The sequence below is a fragment of the Dipodomys spectabilis genome, unplaced genomic scaffold (genome assembly GCF_019054845.1).
Source record: "Dipodomys spectabilis isolate Male_0828 unplaced genomic scaffold, ASM1905484v1 ptg000018l, whole genome shotgun sequence".
In the NCBI taxonomy this organism is placed as follows: Eukaryota; Metazoa; Chordata; class Mammalia; order Rodentia; family Heteromyidae; genus Dipodomys; species Dipodomys spectabilis.
In genome coordinates this window covers 21,127,177-21,151,301 of record NW_024870695.1, presented here as the reverse complement: position 1 = coordinate 21,151,301, position 24,125 = coordinate 21,127,177, and the positions used below count along the sequence as shown (strand labels likewise).

General features: G+C 49.9%; 1 protein-coding gene across 2 annotated transcripts in view; it reads right to left on the bottom strand.

Moving 5' to 3' along the window:
* Positions 1 to 5,770: 5,770 nt before the first annotated feature.
* The window catches only part of Akap1 (A-kinase anchoring protein 1), a 34,890-nt gene continuing 16,535 nt past the window's right edge, over positions 5,771 to 24,125 (bottom strand). For both annotated transcript variants that reach the window (XM_042673665.1, XM_042673663.1), the window contains exons 2-11: positions 19,025 to 20,669; positions 16,028 to 16,161; positions 14,555 to 14,681; positions 13,597 to 13,724; positions 11,866 to 12,043; positions 10,390 to 10,540; positions 10,150 to 10,217; positions 8,573 to 8,646; positions 7,329 to 7,391; positions 5,771 to 6,843 (exon numbers count right to left, since the gene is read on the bottom strand). In XM_042673665.1, coding sequence (XP_042529599.1) covers positions 6,769 to 6,843; positions 7,329 to 7,391; positions 8,573 to 8,646; positions 10,150 to 10,217; positions 10,390 to 10,540; positions 11,866 to 12,043; positions 13,597 to 13,724; positions 14,555 to 14,681; positions 16,028 to 16,161; positions 19,025 to 20,645 — 2,619 coding nt within the window. In that variant the 5' untranslated portion in view covers positions 20,646 to 20,669 and the 3' untranslated portion in view covers positions 5,771 to 6,768. The remainder of the gene's footprint in view (positions 6,844 to 7,328; positions 7,392 to 8,572; positions 8,647 to 10,149; positions 10,218 to 10,389; positions 10,541 to 11,865; positions 12,044 to 13,596; positions 13,725 to 14,554; positions 14,682 to 16,027; positions 16,162 to 19,024; positions 20,670 to 24,125) is intronic.

Below are 24,125 nucleotides of genomic sequence, written 5' to 3'. Positions count from 1 at the left end.
GGACTAGGGCCAGGAGTAATGGTTCACATCTATCATCCTAGCTCTTTGGGAGGAAGAGACGGAGATCACTAGCAGGGGCAGAACAATTCCAGACCTCATCTCAACCAATGGCTTAGCATAGTGGTGTCTGTCATTTGGAGGACAAAGGAAAGAAGGATCAAAGCCCAAGCTGGTGGAGCATGAAGACCGTGCCTGAAAAATAACAGAAAACAGGGCTGGTAGAGTGGCTCAAGTGGTAGACTGCCTGCCACGAGGCCCCAGGTTTAACCTCCAATACCATCAAAATACAAAGAAAGAAGACATTTTATGTAACCTACTGTTCAACTCCCCTCCCCCCACCCTGCAGTTGTGAGGCTTGAACTGGGCACTGTCCCTAAGCACTTCTGCTCAAGGATAGTGCTCTACCACTTTGAGCACCAGCTCCATTTTCAGTAACTGGGGAAGACACTTATGGGGACTTTTCTACCTGGGCTGCCTTCAAACTGTGACCCACAGATCTCAGCCTCCTGAGTAGTTAGGATTACAGGCATGAGCCACCAGCATGCGGCTGTTCAAGACTTAAGTGCCTGTACTGGGGCTTGAACTCTGAGCCTTGGGCTCATGTGGCATTTTCCACTCAAGGCTTGCTGCTCTAATGCTTGAACCAGACCTCCACTTTCGACTTTTTGCTGGGTTATGGAAATTTCTGCTCAGCTGGCTTCAATCCTCAAATCTCAGCCTCCTGAGTAGCTGGTATTACAGGCATAAGCCATAAAGCATCCAGCTTGTTCAGGAGAATTTTGTAAGCATTCTTGTCTCTTCTTTTTTGTATTTTGAATCCAGGTAATCACAAATACGAGACAGGCTCTATACCACGCAATCTATATACCCCCAGCCCTATTTGCTTGTTCTTCAGATAGGGTCTAGCTTCACCCAGGCTGTTCTCAAGCTCACAATCCTTCCGCCTCCGAGTACAGGCATAAATCACCATGCCCATCTTGGTTTTTCTTATAGTGTCTTAGATTTCCAGCACATCTCAATTTGGACCAATCAAATTTCTAGTGCTCAGTGGTCTCAGGCAGCCCAGGAAGTGCAGAGTGTGGCGTGCCCACTGGCACATCTGCGCATGAAGGCATCATGCCCCAAGTGCATCCAAGGTGCCAGGCCGTGTCAGGTGCTTACATGCCTTATACCACTCGCCTCCCATCAACCCTGTTTGTAGGTCAAGGTAGGACGGTTGTGAATGATGTAGGAGCATCACATCCTTAGGTACACATGGCCCAGGCAGCACAGAAGCAAGCCAACAGGAAGAAGAGAGAGAGAGAGAGAGAGAGAGAGAGAGAGAGAGAGAGAGAGAGAGAGAGAGGGAGACAAGAGATTTACATACTGAAGAGGAGGGGATCCAAGTTCCCTCCTGCCCTGGGTCTTACCTTGTATGGTTAACATGTGGTAAAAAAAAAAAAGCAACGCTCTCCCCAAGACCAGCTCATGGTTGCTCCTTACCTCCCAGAGCAGTTATCACAGCTTCACGCAGTCTGGACCTCACCCTACTCCCAGGTGCCCTGCTGCCATTGGCCATCATGGGCATGCTGGCTGTGAGCTGCTGGGCTGCTGGCTGCAGCATCTCCAGGAGTGGAGCAGCACCCAGGACAGCTCCAAGGATGGCTGTGAAGACTGGGGTGTTAAGCTGGGCATGTGGCTTAGTGGTAGTGTTTGCCTAGCATGCATAAAACCCTGGGTTGATTCCTCAGTATCACATAAACAGAAAAAGCCAGAAGTAGCACTGTGGCTCAAGTGGTAGAGTGCTAGTCAAGCAAAAGCAGCTCAGGGACAGTGCTCAGGCCCTGAGTTCAAGCCCCAGGACTGGCAAAAAAAAAAAAAAAAAAAAAAAAGGAAAAAAACTAGGGTGTGGAAGAATCTTAAGTGGAGAATGGAGCATCCTGCCACAGGAGGAGGGGTGAGAGATGGAGGTTGGAACAGTCATGACCATTTACCAAAGGGCTTGTCTGAGATGCGCAGGGGGACAGAGACAAGGCCCTAAGGTGGCACATGCAGGATTCGGTGACTGGAGGTGGAGAGGTGTTGCCGGCTCAGATCTCATCCTTCAGGGAAGGCCCTGTTCGGAATTTAGGAGGGAAACTCATCCTGAGGATGGGGAAGGGAAAGAAATGTTTCTCAGGATGGCTGTGGGCTTTGATACATTTCCCAGAGTTCTGCAAAGGTGACGCCATCTTGCTAGAAATTTTACTGCTTTTGATGTTTATCTGGGCCAATTCATTTTGGACACCTTTGAATGACCAGTAGGACATACAGGGGATAGCTTCTTGTGACCTGGAAACCCCTGGACAAGCCGGGGGATTGGCATCCACCCAGGATGGGATGAGGAGTGGTCAGCACTAGCCATGGGAGTTTGGGGCTGCCCTTGTGGGAGCTGGGTTCTAGAACTCTTGTTATACTGTGTGATTATGCCACTTGCTGACAATGCCATCAGAAGAGAACTGATGTTGCTCTGAACCTTCACTGGGTCAGTCGTGAGAAGGCCAGCTGTGTGCTGGGGGCCATGGCCACTGAAAGGTAATATTCAGCCCTCAAGACAACTGGGGGGGGGGGGCAGGGCCTCCACAAAGGAGCAGCTGGCCCATACCATGGTCTGCAGCTGGAGCAGAGGTGCATTCCAGACCAGGCAGACCACCTTTCTTCTTGGTAGTACTGGGGACTTACTTAGGACCTTGTGCTGGCTAGGCAAGTGCTGGGCCACTTTGGCCATACTCCAGTCCTTTTGCTTTTAGTTTCCAGACAGGTTCTAGTACTTTTGCCTGGGTGGCCTCCAACTTCCCTTGTAGCAGGGATTACTACAGGTGCCAGTCCACAACTCCCAGCTCTAGGAGTAATTCTATTATGCAGCATGAAGTCATCTCCTGTTGCTCCATATGCTCCAGTTGTGCTACTCAAAGGAAGGATTTGAAACAGGAGAGATTGATTTTAAGTGAAAAATTAAGTTTTTGAAAACATGAACAAAGGAGATGCTTGTAGCCTCCGGGCCAAAGGGCAAATGTCTCTAATCTGCTGACCTAGAAGAAAAACTAAGTCTATTGACAGTATCATAAAGGACCTGGGCAGGAAAGTGAACCTGGGTCTGTCAGGCACTGGTGGCTCCTACCCAGAAGCCCAGATATGCAGGATGCTGTGATCTGGAGGATCACAGTTGAAGCAAGGATCCAATGAACACAAGGCCCTGAGTTCAAGCCTCACTACTGGTAAAAAAAAAAAAAAAGGGGGGGGGGGAGGGAATAATTTGAGTCTGCTTGTAAGATCAGTGCTAGGACCATAATAAAAGGTCACAAGACATAGGGAAAGTTAATTTCAGTAGAGGTGGTTAATTTTAGTGATAGTTAACCGGATATAATTTCAGCATATAACAGACATTAAAAACTACTAGTTTGGAAGTGGCGCTGTGGCCCAAGTGGTAGAGTGCTCACCTTGAGCTGAACAGCGCAGGGACAGCGCCCAGGCCCAGAGTTCAAGCCCCATGACCGACCAAAAAAACAAAAACAAAAACAAAAAACACCCCAAAAACTACTAGTTTACTTTTTTTTGGGGGGAGGGGTCAGTTTTGGGGCTTCAACTCAGGACCTAGGCTCTGTCCTTGAGCTCTTTTGCTCAAGGTTAGTGCTCTACCACTTTGAGCCACAGCATCACTTCCAGTTTTAATTGATAATTGTCTCCCAAACTTTCCTGCCTGGACTGGCTGGCTTTGAACCACGATGCTCAGCATTCAGCCTCCTGATTTACAGGTGTGAGCCATCAGCACTCAGCTTTTTTTAAAAAAGAAAATTCTATTTCAAGTTCTGAACTAGAACTTTTTCCCTGAGCTGAGGACCAAACTTCAGGGCCTAAGTAAGTCCCCAGTACTACCAAGAAGAAAGGTGGTCTGCCTGGTCTGGAATGCACCTCTGCTCCAGCTGCAGACCATGGGTATGGGGCCAGCTGCTCCTTTGTGGAGGCCCTGCCCCCCCCCAGCCACGTGGAGTGCCAACCTTGCCTGGTCCCAGCAGTTCTACTGAATAAACCTACCCCTTACCTGAATACCACGTGAGTGCTACTGTTCTTACCCCTCTCTCTGCTCTTTTCTAGCTCTTTCCTCTCTTTCCCAGCTCTCTCTCATTCCCAGGCCTTTCCCAGCCACGTGGAGTGCCAACCTTGCCTGGTCCCAGCAGGTCTACTGATCTACTGAATAAACCTACCCCTTACCTGAAAAAAAAAAAAAGAAAATTCTATTTCAAGTTCTGAACTAGAACCTTTTTTCCCTGAGCTGAGGACCAAACTTCAGGGCCTTCTACTTGCTAGGCAAGTGCTCTTCCACTGAGCTAAACCTCATAACCGTTTATCTAACTTTTCATTCTTAAGCCACTTAAACCTAGTGTGCACTTGACACTTCTAGCTACCTGTCCAGACTATGTCTCAGGAGCTCAAAGCCGCAGGTGGCTGTGGCTCTGTATTGGACGGTACAAGATTGGCCTGTCCCGTTAGTCTCTACCACATTCATACAAACAGCCTGAAATACCCACTGCCTTACTCAAAAGCCCTGGGATTATCAGGTGTAGTAGTGCACACCTGCAATCCTACTACTTAAGGTATCTGCTGCAGGAGGATCCTGAGTTCAAAGCAGCCTGGGCTACACCAAGTGGAGATCCTGTCTCATTAGATGAAACAAATCTTTTCATGTCTGTCTTGTCTCTGCAGGGAAGGGCTGCCTGAGAGGGGAGGCATTCAGGCGACTTTGCTTGCTTCTTACTTCACAGTGCACTTCTCACCACAGCAAACTCAACAACCCCATGTGTCTTACCAGGACACCAAGACTGCACAGCTGGCTTTGAGGCTACTGCCCTACACTCAAGTCAGGCTGTGAGGAGCTCAGCTGCCACCTGGTAGGAAAGGAGAGAAGCAAGGCCAAAGATTCCTGACTCAAATGTCTTTAATGGGCTGGGAAGTTGGCTCAGTGGTAGAGCGCTTGCCTTGCATTCATGAGGCCCTGGGTTCGATTCCTCAAGCTAAGGGACAGCGCCCAGGCCCAGAGTTCAGGCCCCACAACCAGACCAAAAAAAAAAAAAGAAGTCTTCAATGAACTTGGCTGCTGGGCACTGATGGCTCATGCCTTAATCCTAGCAATTTAGGAGGCTGAGATCTGAGGATTATGGTTTGAAGGCAGATAAATAGGGACTCGATTTCAATTAACCAGCAAAAAGCTGGAAGAGGAGGTGCGGCTCAAGAGTTAGAGCACTAACCTTCAGCATAAAAAAAAACCCCAAAAACTTAGGGAGTTGGGCACCGGTAGCTCACCCCTGTAATCCTAGCTACTCAGGAGGCTGAGATCTGAGGATTACAATTCAAAGCCAGCCCAGGCAGTAAAGTCCATGAGACTTATCTCCAATTAACCACCAAAAAACCAGAAGTGGCGCAGTAGTTCAAGTGGTAGAGTGCTAGCCTTGAGCTGAAGAGCTGAGGGACAGCGCCCAGGCCCAGAGTTCAAGCCCCACAACCGACCAAAAAAAAAAAAAGGGATAGAGCCTTCAGTTCAAGCCCCAGCACTGTTGCACACTCATGCGCGCGTGAGCACACGCACACACACACACACACACACGTGTGCGCACCCAAACCTGGGGTCTCCTTTTGTGTGATCCTAGAAAGCACAGTTGGCCCTCCCCCCACAGTCAATCACTCACAACCCCCCTCTTTATTCCCTGACCTCCCATCTTGTACACCACGGGAAGAAAAATGGACTCAAAGCTACAGTTAATACAATTCAAGATTTATAGAAGTTCAAGTTACTTAAGTTACTTATCCTTAAATTGCACAATGCTGAAGCCAGTCTAAAAAAGAATCAAACGATACCACTGTAAGGTAATTCAATGAGTTATTTTTTTTTTTAAACAAATGTGTACAGCAAAAACTCCCCAATTGATAGCCCGTCCCACCCAGACCCCATGTCCCCAAGTCCCCAAGTCCCCATGTGGTAGGCAGGAAGCCGTGGGCCCGGCTGCGGGAGCTGGCAGCACGCCCCACTCCACAATTAGCTTCCACTTACCAGCCAAGTGTGTGGCGTGGAAAACCTCGCGTTCCCTTTGTTCTCCAGTGTGTCTTATACAAAATATTACATTTTTTAAACATATATTTACAGAATTTGCACAAATAGAAAATGGTTACAAATTACAACCAGGCTTGGCAAGATTATCGTTCCCCGCCCCTGAGCAGGGCCGGGTGTGACCACTGCTCTGTATTTACATCTGCATTAAAAAGTCTGGGTTCCTACAGACCTAGAGGAAATATGTAAAAACGGGCTAAGCGCCACCACTTCATTTGTGTGAGCTGCACAGGGGATCCATACCATTCAGTTCATGTCTGGCTCCTTGAAGGAAGACGGAAGCAAAAGAAACCCTCCCAGGCGAGTCACAGGCTTGCCCTGTCTGGCCTGCAGTGTGTGCGGGTGTGGAAGGAGGGCACGGAGGGAGCGCAGGCAACCCGGTGGAGATGCTTCCCTTCGCTTCCTTTGAAACAGTTGAGAGCTGAGGAGAAAGCAGTTGGCTTGTGCAACACCAGCCTACGGCTCTGAGAACCCACCACTCCTTTGGAAGGAGCCACGTCTTCAACAGAATACAGAACAGGGGGACAAAGAGGATCCGCAAAGACAATGTTTGTTGTTACTCTGATGTTATATCTTTTTGTCTTGAGGGCCAAGCCAAATTCCAACAGTGCAAAAAAAGACTCAAGAAGTGGCTTTGGGGGCTAGGGTCAAAGGTTGGCGTAGTAGCTATCGACCCACTGTGCAAGGCCTCGCTCCACCAGCGACCGGTTTATCAACACCACCTAGAAAACCAAAAGTTTCATTAGGAACTTTGTTCCTGGCACCTTGGGACCATCCCCCAAGCCAACATGGCTCCTCCCTCCCCGGCCCCTCGGCACCTATCAGGCAAGAGATAAATATATACATGCGCAGCCTGACTCCAACCAGGACTCCGACGTAAGTGTCCAGGTGCTTTTCGGTATGAGCAATGACGTTTTAATACACTAGATACTACAAGGATGACAGACAGGAAAACCAAACTGACAGAAGGTGCTGGAAGGTGCACAGCCAGGTTCCCCATCTCGACCTGAGTGCAGCTATGGGCTGGACAGTCCTGGCTGCCACCCCCTGGATGACACTGCTACCCTGTGTTGTGGCACTCAGTGTCGCCTGCAGGCCTGGTGTAGAGCCAGGCCCGTGATTAGTGAGGAGGAAGCAAAGCCAGGACTGGCCTGCACACAACCTAGCCCTGCTGGTGAGCAGCGCAGACAGAAAAGGGCAGACTCACTTCATCTCCAACCACGCTCCACAGCTGGATCAGGGGCAGGCCAGTTGGACTGTAACTTGTCACCTAGGGTAGGGGATGTGGAAAGCACGGTTTTAAAAAGCTACGCCATGTAGTTTCTTTTTTGGAGACAGAATCTCATGATTTACCCCAGACTGGCCTCAGAGGCAGGATCCTCCTGCCTCAGCCTCCTAAATGATGGGATGACAGGTGTGGGTCATGCTTGATTTATCTATTTCTTTCTTCAAGCCTGCTAATCACTCTAAGACCTACAGGTGGTTGCTCACGCCTATGCCAGTTATTCAGCCTGTGATGCCCGTTATCCAGAGAGCCGAGATCAAAAAGATCAAAGTTCAAGGCCATCTTGGGCAAAAAGTTAACAAGATTCCAATTGCTACAAACAAGCCAGGTGTGGTGGTTCATGCCTGTAACTCCAGCTATGCACCCCCGGCAGGTGCATAGGTAGGAAGACTATGGCCTGATGCCAGCCCCAACAAAAAAAAGCATGAGAGCTATCTTTAAAAACAACAACAACGGGGCTGGGAAGGTGGCTCAGTGGTAGAGCGCTTGCCTTGCATGCCTGAGGCCCTGGGTTCGATTCCCCAGCACCACATAAGCAAAAAGAAAAAAGCCGGAAGTGGCGCTATGGCTCAAGTGGTAGAGCGCTAGCCTTGAGCTAAAGAGCTGAGGGATATCGCCCAGGCCCAGAGATCAGGCCCCACGACCGGACCCAAAAAAAAAAAAAAAAAAAAAAAAAAACAAAAAAAAACAACAACAACAACAACAAAAAACCTAATGCAGAAAGATAAAGCCTAATGCAGAAAGATCTAGGCACGTGGCACAAATAGTAGAGTACTGTCTAGAAAGTATGGGGCTGAGTTAAATCCTAGTATAAATAACACAAGTCAAGTCCAATCCAGGCACTGGTGGCTCACCCTGTAATCCTAGCTACTCAAGAAGCTGAGATCTAAGGATCACAGTTCAAAGCCAGCCTGGGCAGGAAAGCCTGTGAGACTCTCATCTCCAATAAAGACCAGAAAATCAGAAGTGGTGCTGTGGCTCAAGTGGTAGAGTACTACCCTTGGGCTGAAATGCTGAGGGACAGGCCCAGGCCCGGAGTGCAAGCCCCACGACCTACCAAAAAAAAAAAAAAAAAGTCAAGTACCAAGAAGCCAGATCCTAAACTGAATGAGACACGAAGCTCCGCTGACCCGCTGTGTCCAGCTCACCCACTCCTAATCACATACCTGGGCAAGCAGTGCTGTGTTTCCTGTCATCTCGCTCATAGCTGCGTCTGCTTCAGGTGAAAAATGGTCGTCATCTTTAGAAGAAGGAAAAGCAGTATTTAGATGTTCACCAGGGCAAAGGTTTACCTGTCACATGCATAACGTGCACTGTATTACAAGTAAGCTGCTTTGGATGCGCCAGATGGGAAAACTGCACTTGGGAGAGCTATGTGGGTCAGAGAGGCCTAGGTGTCCCAACAACAAGTAGATATGCACAGTCTCTGATGCATGCTGCTCTGATCTCTCTACCAGGATGGAAAACCAAGGACAGAAACTGCCTTCCATGGCAACCCCACCTAGCCTCACCCTCACCTGTTTTAGGATCAACTATGCTGTATAAATCAACACCCTGGAGGACAGGTGCTGTGCCTGCTTTACAGGCACAGGTTGGCATAGGCCAATCACTAAAGGCCAACAATTCCCAGAGTGGTGCAGTGGAATTCAAATCCAGGCAGTAAGCCCAATAGGCCAGTCACTGAGACAGGGCAGGGTATCAAGGACCATTCTGCTGGGCTGGATTACTAACGGTAGCACTCAATAACATGGCCCCGGCAGGGAGCGATAAGCATGGGAGGCTCGAGTTTGCGAAGGTAGGGGAAAAGTCTGATCAAGGAAGACACATTCGCCAGTAATCCTAGCTACTGAGGAGGCTGAGATCTGAGGATCGCAGTTCAAAGCCGGCCCAGGCAGGAAGATCCATGAGACTCTTATCTCCAATTAACCATCAGAAAACCAGAAGTGGAGCTATGGCTCAAAGAGTGCTAGCTTTGAGCAAAAGAGGTCAGGAACAGTGCCCAGGCCTTGAGTTCAAACCCCAGGACTGACACATAAAGAAAGGGAGGAAGGGAGGGAGGGAGGGAGGGAGGGAGGGAAATAAAGAAGCATTCAGAGGCTCTGGACAGATTGTTGAGATAGACAGAAATGGACAGAAGGTTGGGAAAAAGCAAGGAAGGAAATAGAAAAAAGAACTTTCCCCCATGGAATGTCTGCCATGACTCCAGCAAACCAGTGTTTATGTGTCATATGAATTGCTTTAGCCTAGCAAGAATCTGATCTAAAGGAGAAAACCCTGGGAGCCGCTTAGGAAGGTGCCCACTTACAGCCAAGCGGCTGCTCGCTAGCCACCTATTCTCCACAGGTGCCACCCCCATTTCCCAGAAAGGAAAATGGAGGCTGATAATGCCAGCCCTCTTCTATCAAAACATTTATGGAAGACAGGGTGAGGGCTGGCATGGCCCTAACTCTGCCCTAAGGAGCTGTGACCTTGCTGAGCAGTGCAGCTGGCCTCATGCCTACCCTCTCTGGTCTGGACTATGCTCCGCAAGTGCCTGCTGGAGGTCCAACCCCCAAGGGCAGCCTACAGCACAGCAGCACCGGCATTACCTGGGAATTTGTGAGAAATGCAAGTTCTCAAGCCTCAGCCCAAGGCCTACTTCACCAGAAACTGATAGTAGCACACCAAGTCCTAGGTGCGAATAGGGCTGTTGGGAAGACCATGGTCACCAAGTGCCCGCCCCACCAGAGGCCGCATTGGTTACCTGACAGGGGCATCACACTGTCCAGAAGGACCTCTGCTCCTTGGAATGGCAAGGTCACAAAATCCGACCTAGAGAGGAAGAAAGAGACCAACAGGACTGACTCCACCACCAGCCGGGATGCACATCTACCTGTTGCTCATCACGGGAACACCACCACCAGGAGGGAAGGGTAAGGCCTCACCCCAGGCCTGACAGCACGGACGCCACACACTACACACCACACAGGGAGGCTTCACTCACCTGATTTGCCGGAGCACGTCTACCTTCACCCTTTTATATCCACCGTAGTCCACGTAGCGAATCTCCACCTCATTGGTCTCCTCGTAGGAGGCAACCACCTGAGCTCGCCACCAGGCCCCGTCCACACCAGGGGCAGCGCAGATGACTGTTACTGCAAGGCAGGAAGAGGGCATGTGGACCCCCCTGGCCCTGGCAGGGCACCAGGGCTCTCCCTCATCACTGGCACCGTCTCTCCACATTATTTTCAGAGGCCCACAACCTCCACAGGCAGGAGACCAGAGCAACACGAGATGAAACCTGGGAAAGTTGGCCACAGGAATTCCAGCCTACCAGATGGCAATCCTCAGAGCTAGCCACACCAAAAGGTATTCACAACCTAGATCCATTACCCTGCAATACCAAGGCCTAGGAGGGTGGTAACTCTAACAGGCCAAATAAAATACAAATGTGAGGATACAAAGCACAGGCCTGCCTGGCCCTTAAGGTGAAGTCTCTGAAAGAATCAACACTCTCCAAAAGTAGCAGAGTTTGGTAGCCCAGCACCTACAGTCTGGTCAGCTCAAATAGGGGCCTGGCCGGAAGTGCACGCCCATATCCTCACCCTAGGAGGTACAGGTAGCCCAGACATCCAAAAAGGTTGCACTCCAAGGGCCACCCGTCTCTTCCTGGAGCAGCAAGGGCAGGTAAAATTATGGTGTGAGGGCCACCCAGAAGAGGGACACAGGGCTGACCCCACTGAGTCCTGACCATTAAGAGAGCCTGTGCTCTGGTTTGGGTTTTTCACTGCAAAGTTGAGGATCTGATGAGAGCAAAAATCTTTACTATTCCTAATGGAGGGAAAAAAAAATTCACATAGCCTCAAAGCTTTTCCCCATCTGAGGAACTCATGTTTGTAGTCTTTAGGGGATTGGAGAAATGTTCTGACGTTCACTCCCCAAGGACAAAAGCAACAACAGTGACAAAAGTTGGTTTGGGTCCCAGCTCCTGCTCAGGTGCTACCTGTGCAAGTCACCTGATTCCAGAGGCTTGGATTCCTTGCTTGCCACGCGGAGATTACCAAGTCTACTACATGGGTTTGTTGGGCTTAGGGTCTTTCATTATTTAAAAAAATGTATATGGAGTACTTTACATATTACACATATAGCACAAGTCAACTCCACATGCTGGTGCACAAGCCTAAATGCCACCTGTTAAGGGGCATTTGGAAGGGCTTGGATTTGAACTCATGAGTCAAGACTCTACTCCAATCCCATTGCTTTCAGTCAACAGAAGTACTAGCTTTATTGAGCCAGGAAACTCAACCCAACAGACTCCATGACAGTGCAGGAACTCAAGGATGCTGGCCCATAAGGGATCCCAGACCAGCTTCCACCTAGGTCAAGACTGAGAGCAAAACAATGCCCAGACTCACCTCCTTAGTTGGCCACAACCCAGAGACACCTCCACTACCCGCCCATACTCCAGGACAACACTTACTTTCCACTGGGGTGGGCAAGGTGGGGATCCCAGGCTGAGAGTAGCAGAGGTACATCTGCTGGTCCAGACTGCGCAAGGCGTGGAAGGTGGGGTGTGTGTGCTGCTGTACAAACAGATGTCCAGCATTGACCTGGTTGACCACAATCACCTCCACAGTGATGCCATCAGGGAGCATGAGCTGTAGACGGGAAGAAGTGGCCAAGCTACTTCAGATCTCTTCTCAGGTCTGGGATAAGCCCTGAGGACCAGGGCCAAGTCTACTTCCCCAGGAGTGGCTGTCATGTTGCAATACCGTGAGCAGCCATTAGGGGCAGCCTCACTTTAGGGCAAGACCAGGAACCCCATGGCCTCTCACAAGGCTGGGCAGGGTCCCAGTCCCCAGAGCTTTCCTTCCTCCTTTTTAAAAAATTTTCTTTGTTGGTTGTGGGGCTTGAACTCAGGTACCTGAGTGCTGTCCCCGAGCTCCTTTGCTTCTAATGAGTCTGTAAGACCCAAGGAAGGCAAAGAGGGGCAGGAGGTAGCCCTCAGGCCCCTCTGGACCTGTAGCTGACCCTAGCGAAAGGTTTGACAGTTTATCTGCCTTAGGAAGAACAAGCTGCACCTCAACATCTGCCAGAGGTGGTGTTTCATTTGTTCTGCACTTGCTTTCACTTCCCAAACCCTCTACTCCCCAGACTCCACTTCTCCCACCTCATTTGAGTCTTGGCAGGTAGACATGCTAAGCTCTATGTTAGAGGTCCTAACAGAGGCCACTCCTGGTCTTTCCAATGTCAAACTGCAGGCAGAAAGGGCTATGGGCGCAATAGTTGGCCCCAGGGAGAAGAGATTCCTCTGACCCCCATATATCCACCCAACCCTGCGGACCCAGATCTACCTGAGGTTTCTTCTCCTACCCCACTGAACCAAGAAACTACCTATATACAAACCATCCCATTATTTAAGAAGAAAGTCACGGGCCAAGCCTCCTGGGCCCTTGACTCTCCTGAGATACGAGTCTAATTCAGGAAGAAACCACAGATAGGGTTCAGCCCACAGCAGAAGTCTGGTGGGAAAGGACGGAAGCGCCCGCCATTCTAAACAGGACCCACGGGAGCAAGTATCCTGAAGCAGCATGCTCAGCCATCGGTGTATCATGCAGTGCAGTCCCTGGCCAAAGAGCTCACATGGCTCCTCCTAGTGAGAAGAGGCCTGGCCAGGGGCAGGGGCCCTGGAAATGTCAACTTCTCTTCCTGCCAAACTCCCAGGTTTCCTGGGTCAGAGACTGTTTCCAGAAGATAATGAAAGCAATTCTAGGGACTGGGAAGAGGAAGCAAATCCTTCACCAGGACCACTACTCAGCCCAGCTCAATTAGAAAAGGACCAGAATGACCCATTGCGGCATTCATCCAAGCCCTCAAAGGTCTTAAGGCACCCCACACCAGTCTGGACACATCCAGTATGCAGCATTAACTATAATTCATTTGAGGCAAATACCTAGCAAAGAGAAAATGTGCTCTGGTGGCAGAGGAGGCTTGATATTCCCACAAGGGGATTAAGAGGCCCTGGCGTCTTGCTAGCAGTTTACCCTATCCCCAGAGAACACCCCCTGGCAGAACTGATGGGTGGAGCCGAGGGGTGAAAAGGCGGGGCAGTCATGTGCTCATGTCCTCCTTGGTCCACAGTCTGGGGAGGTTCACTGGGGTGGGTTGGGGGAAGGGCGCAAGAAGTCCCGACCGCTGGGAGCATGCTCACCCAGGATGTCATCGGTAAGGAAGGCAGCGCCAGGGAAGGCAATGGAGGGGCATAGATATTGGTGAGATTCAGTTCCTTAAACTTCTTTCCAATCAAGCTCAGAGCTTTGTCCACGTGATGCTGGGAGCCTAAGGGTATGAGGACAGGGCAAGAAAAAAGTTACAACGAAACAAGGAGGAGGCTACAATGCTTGATAAGAAAAGTACTCATTATCTTGCCCATGTAATTGTAACCCCTCTGTACAGTATGTTCACAACAAAAATAAATAAAAAAATAAAATGTGGAGCAAAAAGAAAAGAAAGAAGTTACAACAAACAAATTCTCCCCTCCTGCAGAGTTCAAGGGAATTTTTAAGGAACCAAAATGCTATGCTTTAAAAATCCTGGAACTCGCTGGGCACTGGTGGCTCACGCCTATAATCCTAGCTACTCAGGAGGCTGAGATCTGAAGATCATGGTTCAAAGCCAGCCCAGGCAGGAAAGATTGTGAGACTCCTATCTCCAATAAACCACCAGAAAACCGGAAGTGGCGCTGTAGCTCAAGTGGTAGAGCGCTGGCCTTGAGCTGAAGAGCTGAGAGACAGCGCTCAGGCCCAGAGTTCAAGCCCCATGACCGACCCAAAAAAAAAAAAATCCTCTAACTCCTATCTTTTAAAAGTAATACCTTGCCATTCTACCCATGCTTTGAACACAAGAGGTTGGACAGGTGACAAAGAGCCAGCCTGCCTCAACCAGTAGGCTCTTCACTCTGCATGGTGACAGGCATTGAGACCCAGAACCTTGGCCAGAGAGCTGAGCCTAAGGTGGGGAAGACATGCCATGTTGCCTCCACCTGGAATAGGAAGCACTGTCTGTCCAGAACCTGGCAGTCAGGATCCCCGCCGCCACCCCACCCCCCACCCCCCGCCATTCCTGTATACTTACCTTTCAGTTAAGAAAACTACAGGCCTGCCACTGACCTTCAATGTGGCAGATCTGGATGTTCTGGGTGTAAGGCAGCGTGGAGATGTAGATCTTGGCACCAGACGTCTGCTTCAGAAAACTCACATAGCGGCCCTGCTTGCCAATCAGCCGGCCCACCAAGTGCTGCCAGGAGGGATAAGGAATGAGAGGTCTAATAGAAAACCAATCCCCCATCCCAAAGACCTACTTTTACTTCCCACAAGGTCATGCTCAAACATATTAATAATGGGAGAGTCTAACAGCATCTCCCAGCTCCCATTTCATACTCATTATGTGGCCCACACCAGAAGGCTGCAAAGGTAACAGCTCTATCCTCACACACCATGAGCAGCTTCACCAGCAGGAGGGTCCACTCTTGACTTCTTCAAGTCTACTCACGCCAAAGATAAGGGGCTGGCATGAAAATGAAAGAACCCTTGGGCTTTTGCTGCCAAGGGACAGAAGGCTGGAGCCTACAGAGCACAAGTGCCCAGTGCGCCAGAGTTCACAGCAGACAGGGAAAGCCAAACTTAGCCATGATATAACATGGGATCGCAAACATATCCCAGACGACCCCAGCCCAGCAAGGTAGGAGGCACTCAGGCCAGCCTCATCCAGAGCCTGGCTTGGGTGACCTCTACAACCATTGAGGACAAGACTCCTAACAAGGCCACGGAGAGGGAACGCCACAGGAGCCAGCAGCTCAGGGAGAGCACAACCTTCCTAACCCAGAGCTCAGGCCAAGCCAGGCCTCTTCTGCAGCCCAGAGCCAAGGGCCCTGGGAGAAAGTCTACCACTTCTTTCAAGCTCCTGAGATAACCATAAAGGTCTAAGTTGACACAATGTTTGAAGCTAGAACAGCAAGGTGCTAGAAACCACTCAGGAACTGGAGATCAATGAGAGGACCACACAGAACCAACAGTTCAAATTACATTTCCAAAGCATAAGATAGGAGAGCAAGACTGTGAAATAATTAAAAGTTATTAACCAAAACACCACCACCTCAGTTTTGTTTAAAAACTGCAGGGTGCAAGATGAGGAGGAAATAGAAGTCTTCTCTCAGGGGTAGAATCTGAGTGGCTTTTTATTTTCTCCATCTATTTCTATAGTTTTCAACGTCTCTAAAGCTCTGTGTATGCTTTGCTCAGTTAGAAAATGCTAGACTGGGGTACAGGGCGTTCATCTGCCAGCACTCAGGCTGGTTTTCGCCATTTACAAATGATCGGGGCGAGGACGATGAGGACGAGGACCACATGCTCTTCTTGAAGGCACCTCCAGCTTACTCTGTACTCAACAAGGTTTCACATACGCACGCGCGCGGGCGCACACACACACACACACACACACGTGCATACATACACACGCACGCACGCACGCACATCTCTGGCTCCCTGCCCATTCCAGTGCCTCCTCCAAGTCCAACAGCCCCTGTACAAGGGAAGTTTGAGCCCACAGCAGAATCCAGCCTGCGTGGCTGCCGCCATTCTTACCTTGGGCACCTCGATCTCCCAGACGATGAGGTCCACCTTCTTAGGGTTGGAATCTGCCTGGGCATTTTGGAGACTGTCGGCCTTCTTGAGCCCACACCCACTCTCCACCGAATCCATGCTGTTCCTGTCAGAGCCTGCAGGGGAGGAGGCGGCAGGCGCACACAGACCCGGCTCAGAGCCTTCAATACCCACACCTCCTCAAACTCCCCTTACAGGAGGAAAGAGGCCCACCCCACACCCCCTCCTCAAACTGGGCAGTCTAGAAAGCTAGAAAAACCCAATGAAAGGAGGCCTGGGGTACCCATCCACCTAATTTTAGCCTGTCACTTACGGTCCCACTTGCTTATTTGGCAGCCGCGCCCAGCCACAGCTGCTGGAGCAGACACACAAGTGGGAAGAGCCAGACTGCGCGCCCAGGGAAGGGACTTCACAGGGCTGGAGGTGGGTGGGAAACAGCCCACAGATCCACATGGTCCCAGGACTGGGTCACAACTCTCCTTCTATCTTCCCACATTTTCCAGTCCTTCGAACCAATAGTTATCAGTCCCCAAGCCCTGACTCCAGTGATGGGAGCAAGACAAAAGCCCTCGCTACCTGAGGGTCCTGTTTCTGTCTCTCTGCCAGATGTGGACAGACAAAAGTAAGGCAGACATTTCCCTGTGCTTAGGCTGAGCTTGTGCAGCTCTGACTATTCAAATTCTCCCTGGTCCGAAGACTGAGCAAACACTCAGAGGATGAGGGAGCAGGACTCTGCCGCCAATTTGAGCTGTTTTACTCTTGCCCAAGGCATGCCAAAGGGACCACTGAAAAAAACAGGCCCAGAGCAGCTTAAGGGAAGTGGAGCCAGCTTAAACATGGACGACTAACTGGCCAGAAATAGATCACTCCTGAGAGTCAACTAATTAGGTCATTATTACATGGTTTTCCCAAACCCTGGGCATAATCTTTCACCAAGCAATCCATGTGCTGCCTGGATGCAAAGAACTAAGACTGAAAGGGACTCTACTCCAGCTAACAGTCACCTTCAAAGTGACCTCCCTTAACACTGGAAGTGGAGGGTCTTGGAATAGGGTCCATGGCCAGACTGCTGGAAACAAATCAGGCTGGGGGAGGAGGGGGAGCTCTCCGATTCACAGGCCCTGTTTTGTTCAACAGAACAGGAATGGTCAGTATTTGTACTCTACTGGTACCCAGGAGAGGCCCAGGCCTTCAGCAGGCTGCATTCACAAGCCACCTACCAGTTCTCTCAGCTGGACAGTCTTCATATCCCTGTTTCAACTTCCTCACACACCATGCAGGACTAAGACTAACATGACACGCGCCTGGTGCCCAGTACACACTAAGGGCTCACTGGTTGATGTCACCAAGCTTTCACTGATCAGCTATTCCTGAACCTCTCAGTCCCTCCTTTCCTTCCTTTCATCTTCTGTTGTTTGTGCCAGTTTTGGGGCTTGAGCTCAGGACCTAGGTGCTGTCCCTGAGCTTCTTTTGATTAAGGTTAGTGCTCTCTACCACCTGAGCCACAGCTCTACTTCTGGCTTTTCTGATAGTTTAGTGGCGCCAAGAGTCTCACAGACTTTTCTGCTCAGGCTAGCTTCGAACCTTGATCCTTAGATCCCAGCCTCCTGAGTAGCTAGAATTACAAGGTGTGAACCATTGGTGCCTGGCTTCCTTTGATCTTTTGAGGGTGAAACTGGGTCTTGCTCGATAGCTGGCTTAGAACTTGTTACATAGCCTCAGTTGGCCCCAAACTTGTGATCAACAGCACCCAAGTGCTTGGATTCTATAGCTTCTTTTTCTGCAGAGCTAAGCCAGAAGTCCTCAAAGCATCTGTGAAGCTTCTGTTGTCAATCCAGAGTTGGCATGACAAGGCTAAAGGGCTTGTTAATTAAGGTTAAAGGCAATAGGCAAAGAAGAAGAAGAAAAAAAGACCACAAAACTTTCTTTTCGCCCATCTGAAGATGGGATTCTTTTTTAAAAACATATGAAGTTCCTGGACATTAGTCAGGATAGACCTTACAGTATCTGGTCTTCCATCATCATGACTGGCAGCATTTGTTTTCTTTTAGAGGTTGTGAAACCCATTAGCGGTCTTAACCAACAGCATCTCAGGGTGACAAAATGCAGTGTTGCACATCAGATGTTGTTGAAAGGAGTAAAACACCCAAGGAAGCTTCCCCGATGGAGCTGAAGTGTGAGGGACTTGCTCCGGGACCAACACTCCGGAGAGCTACGGGGGAGAGGTCAGGGCATCCTCCATGAGATCAATGAAAATACCCCAGGGGAGCTGCAAAAGCAGGGTCAGAAGCTGCTGACCTGTAAGTTAGCAGGCTGAACTGTCTACGCTGGGGTCAGCACTCGAAAAACCCAGTGGACACTTCGTTACCCAAGTGCCCTCTCTCTCCCGGGGTGGAGCTGCAGCTGCACAGAGAGAAAATGGCTGAGGCTCTGCGGAGGAGGAGGTGACAGCAACAACCCAAGGCGGCTCAGCCTCCTGCCAGCGCTCAAAGCTGTGGCCGTCCATGGGGCACTTACCCTGGGAGAGCTTCTGGAGGAGGAGAGCAGGTGAAGACACGGGACAAGCACATGAGGAAAGGAGGTCAGCCATCAGGAAACACTTGCCCACCCCAGCACTGGGGGAAGTAAAACTAAGGAGGGCCTCTCCATGACAAGCCCAGTAAGAGGTTAGCATCAACGGAAGAGGCTCTGAGGCTGCCCCGGGGAGCCAACTCTAAGCTGGTTCCTTCTGATGGGCTGGGGAGGCTCCCTGGCTGGCGAAATCAAAGGACAGCCCCCCCAAGGCTTTGGTGTCTTGGGGCAGCCTGATTTCTCAGGCTGTCTGCCACACCCACATCTGCAGGCAGCTGGGACAGAGCTGAAGGCACCATCGCTTTGCTGTGGAAGTACAGAAGGGAGGGGCAGGTGGGCCAGCCGTCTTTCCCTAATGAGTAAAGGGAGACCCCTGACTCTCCAAGCGAGCACCCAAGGCCCTCCTACCTCCCGAGTGATCTCCTTCCGCGTCCATGGTCCATCCATCCTCAGCCCCCAAGTCTGATAACTCCCCCTTCAGCACCCCATTGCTGAAGGGCCCAGTACTGTCTGGCAGTGGCGGGCTAATGGCCTTGTCCCTGGGGCTCGAGTTGTTCTCTGTGAAACTGCCGTCAAGCCCTGAAGGGCTGAGGGAATCTGAGCACTGCCCAGAGGAGGCCACAGAAGGAACACTCTGGTTGTTGCCCGACATGCAGGTGACACATGTGGCATCTCTTCCCAGGATGCTCGTCTCCTCCACTGACTCTACGGAGGGCGTAGCTGGTGGCAGGCAGGCCGCCAGGGAGATGTGGTGTGCGGAGTTCTTTGGCTTCCCCTCCTTAGTAGGGCTGGAGAAAGGGCTGCTCAGGCAGCTCACATAGGTCTTTGGTGGTGGCAGGTCCTCTGCTAGCAAGGTGGGTGAGGCCAGGGAAGTGTCTAGCGGGCTGGTGGCTGTCCCTGCTGTAGGTGTAGCAGGCTTTGTGGTATCTTGCCCCAGGAGAGTTTTCTGGCTGGCTGAGGCCCAGCTCTCTTCCTCCTGCCCTTGGGCTTGGCTGGGGGAGGCTTGATGAGCCTGGCCTGCCATCTTGCCTTCTGTGCTAGCCAGCACCTCTTCAGTCGCTTCCAAGATCACTTGGGAGATGATCTGGAAGGCAGCCTTTTCAATCTGCTCATTTTTACCCACCGTCTCTTCTTTGCCCACTTCTCTGTCACAGACTTTGCCACTTCTGATCTGGGTGACCTGGGTCTCCTCCTTCACCAGCTCTGGGTGAGCCGACTCCACATTGCTCAGCGTCTTTCCAACTACACGCTCTTCCTTCTGCGAGTGCCTGCCCGCTCGGTGAAAGCCACTGCTCCCCTTCTCTCCCCCACCTCCCAAGGGAGCCAGGCCAAGGACCTTAGTGCTCTCCAATTCTGGGACACGCTCCTGGGATAAGAGACCTTCTTCATGCACATTCTCTCCCCATGCTGCATCGCCAGTCCCCTCAGCCCCACCTGTCTCTCTTGCCTTCTCTCCAGGACCACGCTTCTCTGCAGGAACCATAGATTGGCTGGGCCAGCCATTCCCTGATGCCTTTCCCAGCTCGGGCTCTTGCTTGCCCATGTCAGCTGCTTCATGGGGAAATGGCACATCCTTTGGGGGTGGGAAGGGATGCTCAGGAGGAACAGGTTTTACTTCATCGCCCATCAGGGAGAGTTCCACCTTCGCACTGTCGTCTCTGAGAGTTCCTGGCTGCAATCTCGTGTCTATGGTGTTAGGAAGGCTGCTTGAGATTTCTGACCTACGACAGACCACGTGCATCCGCAGCACGGCTGAGGGCTCCCCTGAAGGCATGCCTGCAGGGGACTGTTCCTTTTCCAGCGACTGTGTGACACTGTGGGGTGCAATCACAACTCCAGGAGAGGACTCTTCCATGGGAAGCTGTTTCTTGATGACAGGGCTAGCCCTCCGTGCTACAGCACCAGCCTCTGCTGACTTGTCACTGCTGCTGATCTGTTCTTTTTTCCGAGAGAAAAACCACCACCAGCCAAGGATCACCAACATTCCAGGCAATGCCAAAGGTAAGAGTGTGCGGAAATGTATTGCCATCCTGGAGGTGTGAAGTAGTTATGCCTGGGAGAGTGGGAGGAAAAGGAAGGAGGGTGTTATGAGAGCCAGGTAATACACACTTGACATGGCACGTTACACCTTCAGATAGACTAGAGGTTTGATGCACAGACCACAATATAAATACTTCAGCGTCTCTGGTTGCTTCCAATATTCAAAAGAAGTTGAGCTGGGCGCCAATAACTCATGCTTGTAATCCTAGCTACTCAGGAGGCTGAAATCAGAGGATCATGTTCAAAGCCAGCCCCGGGCAAAAATGTCTGTGAGACTCTTACATCCAATTAATCACCTAAAATCCGGAAGTAGCACTGTGGCTCAAAGTGGTAGAGCACTCGCCTTGAGCAAAAGAGCTCAAGGACTGCACCCAAGCCCTGAGTCCAAGCCCCACAAACAACAACAAAAACAGTTGGGTGACTTCATCTCCACCCTCTGGGTAGATTCAATGACCTGTAGCCAGTAATGGCTTTAGACTCAAACAGGTAGCCTTGCTAGATGCTTTGCTTCTGAAATCCAAGCACACATTGTTTATCTCCAGCACCTCAGCCACCCCAGATCTACTGAATTTGAGCTTCATTTAACAAGCCCCATATGGGAGTTGTTAGAAGGAATGCTAGATATTAGATCTACCCAAAGTAATGAAGATGAGAGAGAACCAAGGAGGTCATCTCCAGAAAGTACCTCCATCTTTAAGGATAAATCAGTCTGCTACTATCTGACAATGAAGCAATAAAGTTGGAAAACACAGAGTGGAATGAAGCAGTGGCCAGGGTGAGGGTCACTCCATTCACCCCTCTGGATATATTCAATGATGCTACGTGAAGCCAATAATGCCTTTAAGATTCAATTTTGCTGGATGCTTTCCCTCCTATATTACCTCGTTTGGAATGGAATACTTGAAGGTTAACTCTATCCAACAACCACAGAATGAGTATCAAGGTTCCATTCTATACTAAGCCTAGAATCCTACAGTCTGGGCTGGGAAGGTGGCTCAGTGGTAGACCGCTTGCCTTGCATGCCTGAGGCCCTGGGTTCCATTCCTCAGCACCACATAAGAAAAAAGCCAGAAGTGGTGCTGTGGCTCAAGTGGTAGAGCGCTAGCCTTGAGCTGAAGAGCTGAGGGACAGCGCCCAGGCCCAGAGTTTAGGCCCCACCACTGGACCAAAACAAAACAAAACAAAAGAATCCTACAGTCTGTGGATTCACGGGGAAGACGATTATACAGGCTTAAGGGGAAAATTCATACTACGTTTTTTAGAGAGCTCTTGAAAATCTTACAAGCATGGACCATCCCAGGCAACAAAGCTCGCAAAGACCACTTCTTGAACCAATATGTTGGGGCACCTTCATCTTATCTACAATTATGTGGGAGGCTAAAGTTGAGAGGATTGTGGTTACAGGCCAGCTGGGACAGAAACTCTTTAAGACTCCGTTCTCAACAGAGAAAAGCTTGTTGTGGTACAACACACCTGTCATCCCACACCTTCCCCTCCCAGATGAGAGTGAAGACTCAAATAGGCAGATCACAGCATGCTCAGGCAGAGCCTCTATTTCAAAATTAAAAGGGGCTGGAGGCATAGCTCAGTGGCAGAGGGCCTACCTAGCAAGCATGAGGCCCTGAGTATAAACCCTAGTACTCTGCCCACCAAAAACAAATAAATAAGTTATTAGGGCATGGTAGTTCACACTTATAATCCTAGCTACTCAGAAGGCTGAGATCTGAGGCTCAAGATTCAAAACCAGCCTGAGCAGGAAAGTCTGTGAGACTCATCTCTAAAACTACCAAAAGGCCAAAAGTGGAGCTGTGGCTCAAAGAGGTAGAGTGCTAGTCTTAAGCAAAGAAACCCAGGGACAATGCTCTGGCTGGGTCCTGGTTAAACCCCAGGACTAGGACACACACAAAAAAAGTTACTGACCATTGTATATACATTTAGACCCACTTACATTAAACAAACAAACAAATTGGATGGCCCATACCAAGCCATCCAGTTGGCAAAGTAGGGAGATTTTTATGCATAGATTTTGTATCCTTCAACCTTGATAAAGTAGTTTATTAGTTCAGGTTGTTTTTTGGTAGATTTCTTGGGATTTCTTATCTACAAAGAAAACTTCTGTAATAGTGGTTCTCTTGACTTGGATCCACACTAACACTGAAGAAGCTTTTGTTTTTATCTTACCAGCTTTTGAAACTAAGTCTCACTGTATAAACGAGGCTGGCATGAACTCCTTTTGCCTCATCCTCCCAAATACTGGGTTTATAGGAATGTATCACCATGCTCAGCTGAGAAACTTTTAAAGGCCCAAGGACAAAGTGGCATCCAGACCAATTAAGTCAGAATCTTTGATGGGTAAGAATTTTTTGTTTTAACCCCACGTGATTCTAACACAGGGCCAAGTTGGAGAATCACTATTCTCTAACATCTCCCACATACTCAGAAGATTAGGGAGATTTGCTTTGTAGTTGTTTCATTTCAGTGTCTTTCACATAAGAGTTAAAGAAAATCTGAGCTGGGACAAAGGGGAAATGCGCGTCTCAGAGCAGCAAGCCCTCAGCCTGTTGTCAGGAAAGTGCACCTTGCCCCGCACAAACCAGGCAACGGAAAGTACAGCTGGTGCCACAGCCCAGACTCTCACTTGTTCATAAATCAGACTGATACCTTACTACCGGGGGAATCCCTTTTAAATAGAGTTTAGAGTTATAATTTCCACAGAACTCTACCCATTCTCTGATCTCAGGAAAATGTCTCAATGGAAAAGAGTAAAGAAAAAGAACATCAGCTGGAAGAAAACCCATTCCTCCCCCAGAGATCTGTCACTATTGCTATACTGCACTAAGGAGAGTGCCAAGCCATATTTGTGTTACATATGTGTGAGTGTGTTGTGTGTATGTATGTATGTTTCTCCTCTATATCTATCTATCTGTCTGTCTGTCTGTCTGTAAGATAAATAAGAAATGGCCCAAAGGCTGGAGGTGTGACTCAAGTGGTAGAGTACCTAACTAATAAATAAGCACAAGGCCGAGTTAAAACAAAGCATACAAGCATGTGCCCACGTACAAACACACACACACACACACACACACAGGCACCCTAGAATATCCAACACGGCTAACATGAGAATCCAGAAGATCCACCTCAAGTCATTCACAATGCCCATTGACCCCAGCCTCTGTTAGACTAGAGCTAACAACCCACTACCTTCTAGACAGGGAGTGGCTTAAGATAAAGCCTTTTCCTCAGACCTCAGACACAGGTACTGAAATATGAAGGCCCTAGAGAAGTGGCAGGGTTTACTTTTCCTTGCTACCTGGGTAGCATGACTACAGATGGGACAGCCTCCACCAAGAACAATATCAGCCTTGGTTGCAAGCCTACCTGGGGACTGCTGTGCTAGCTGGCACCCAATTGTGGTAACTGAGGCCCTTCTACCAGCATCTACTTCCAACCAGTCAAGGAAAGGGCTAAA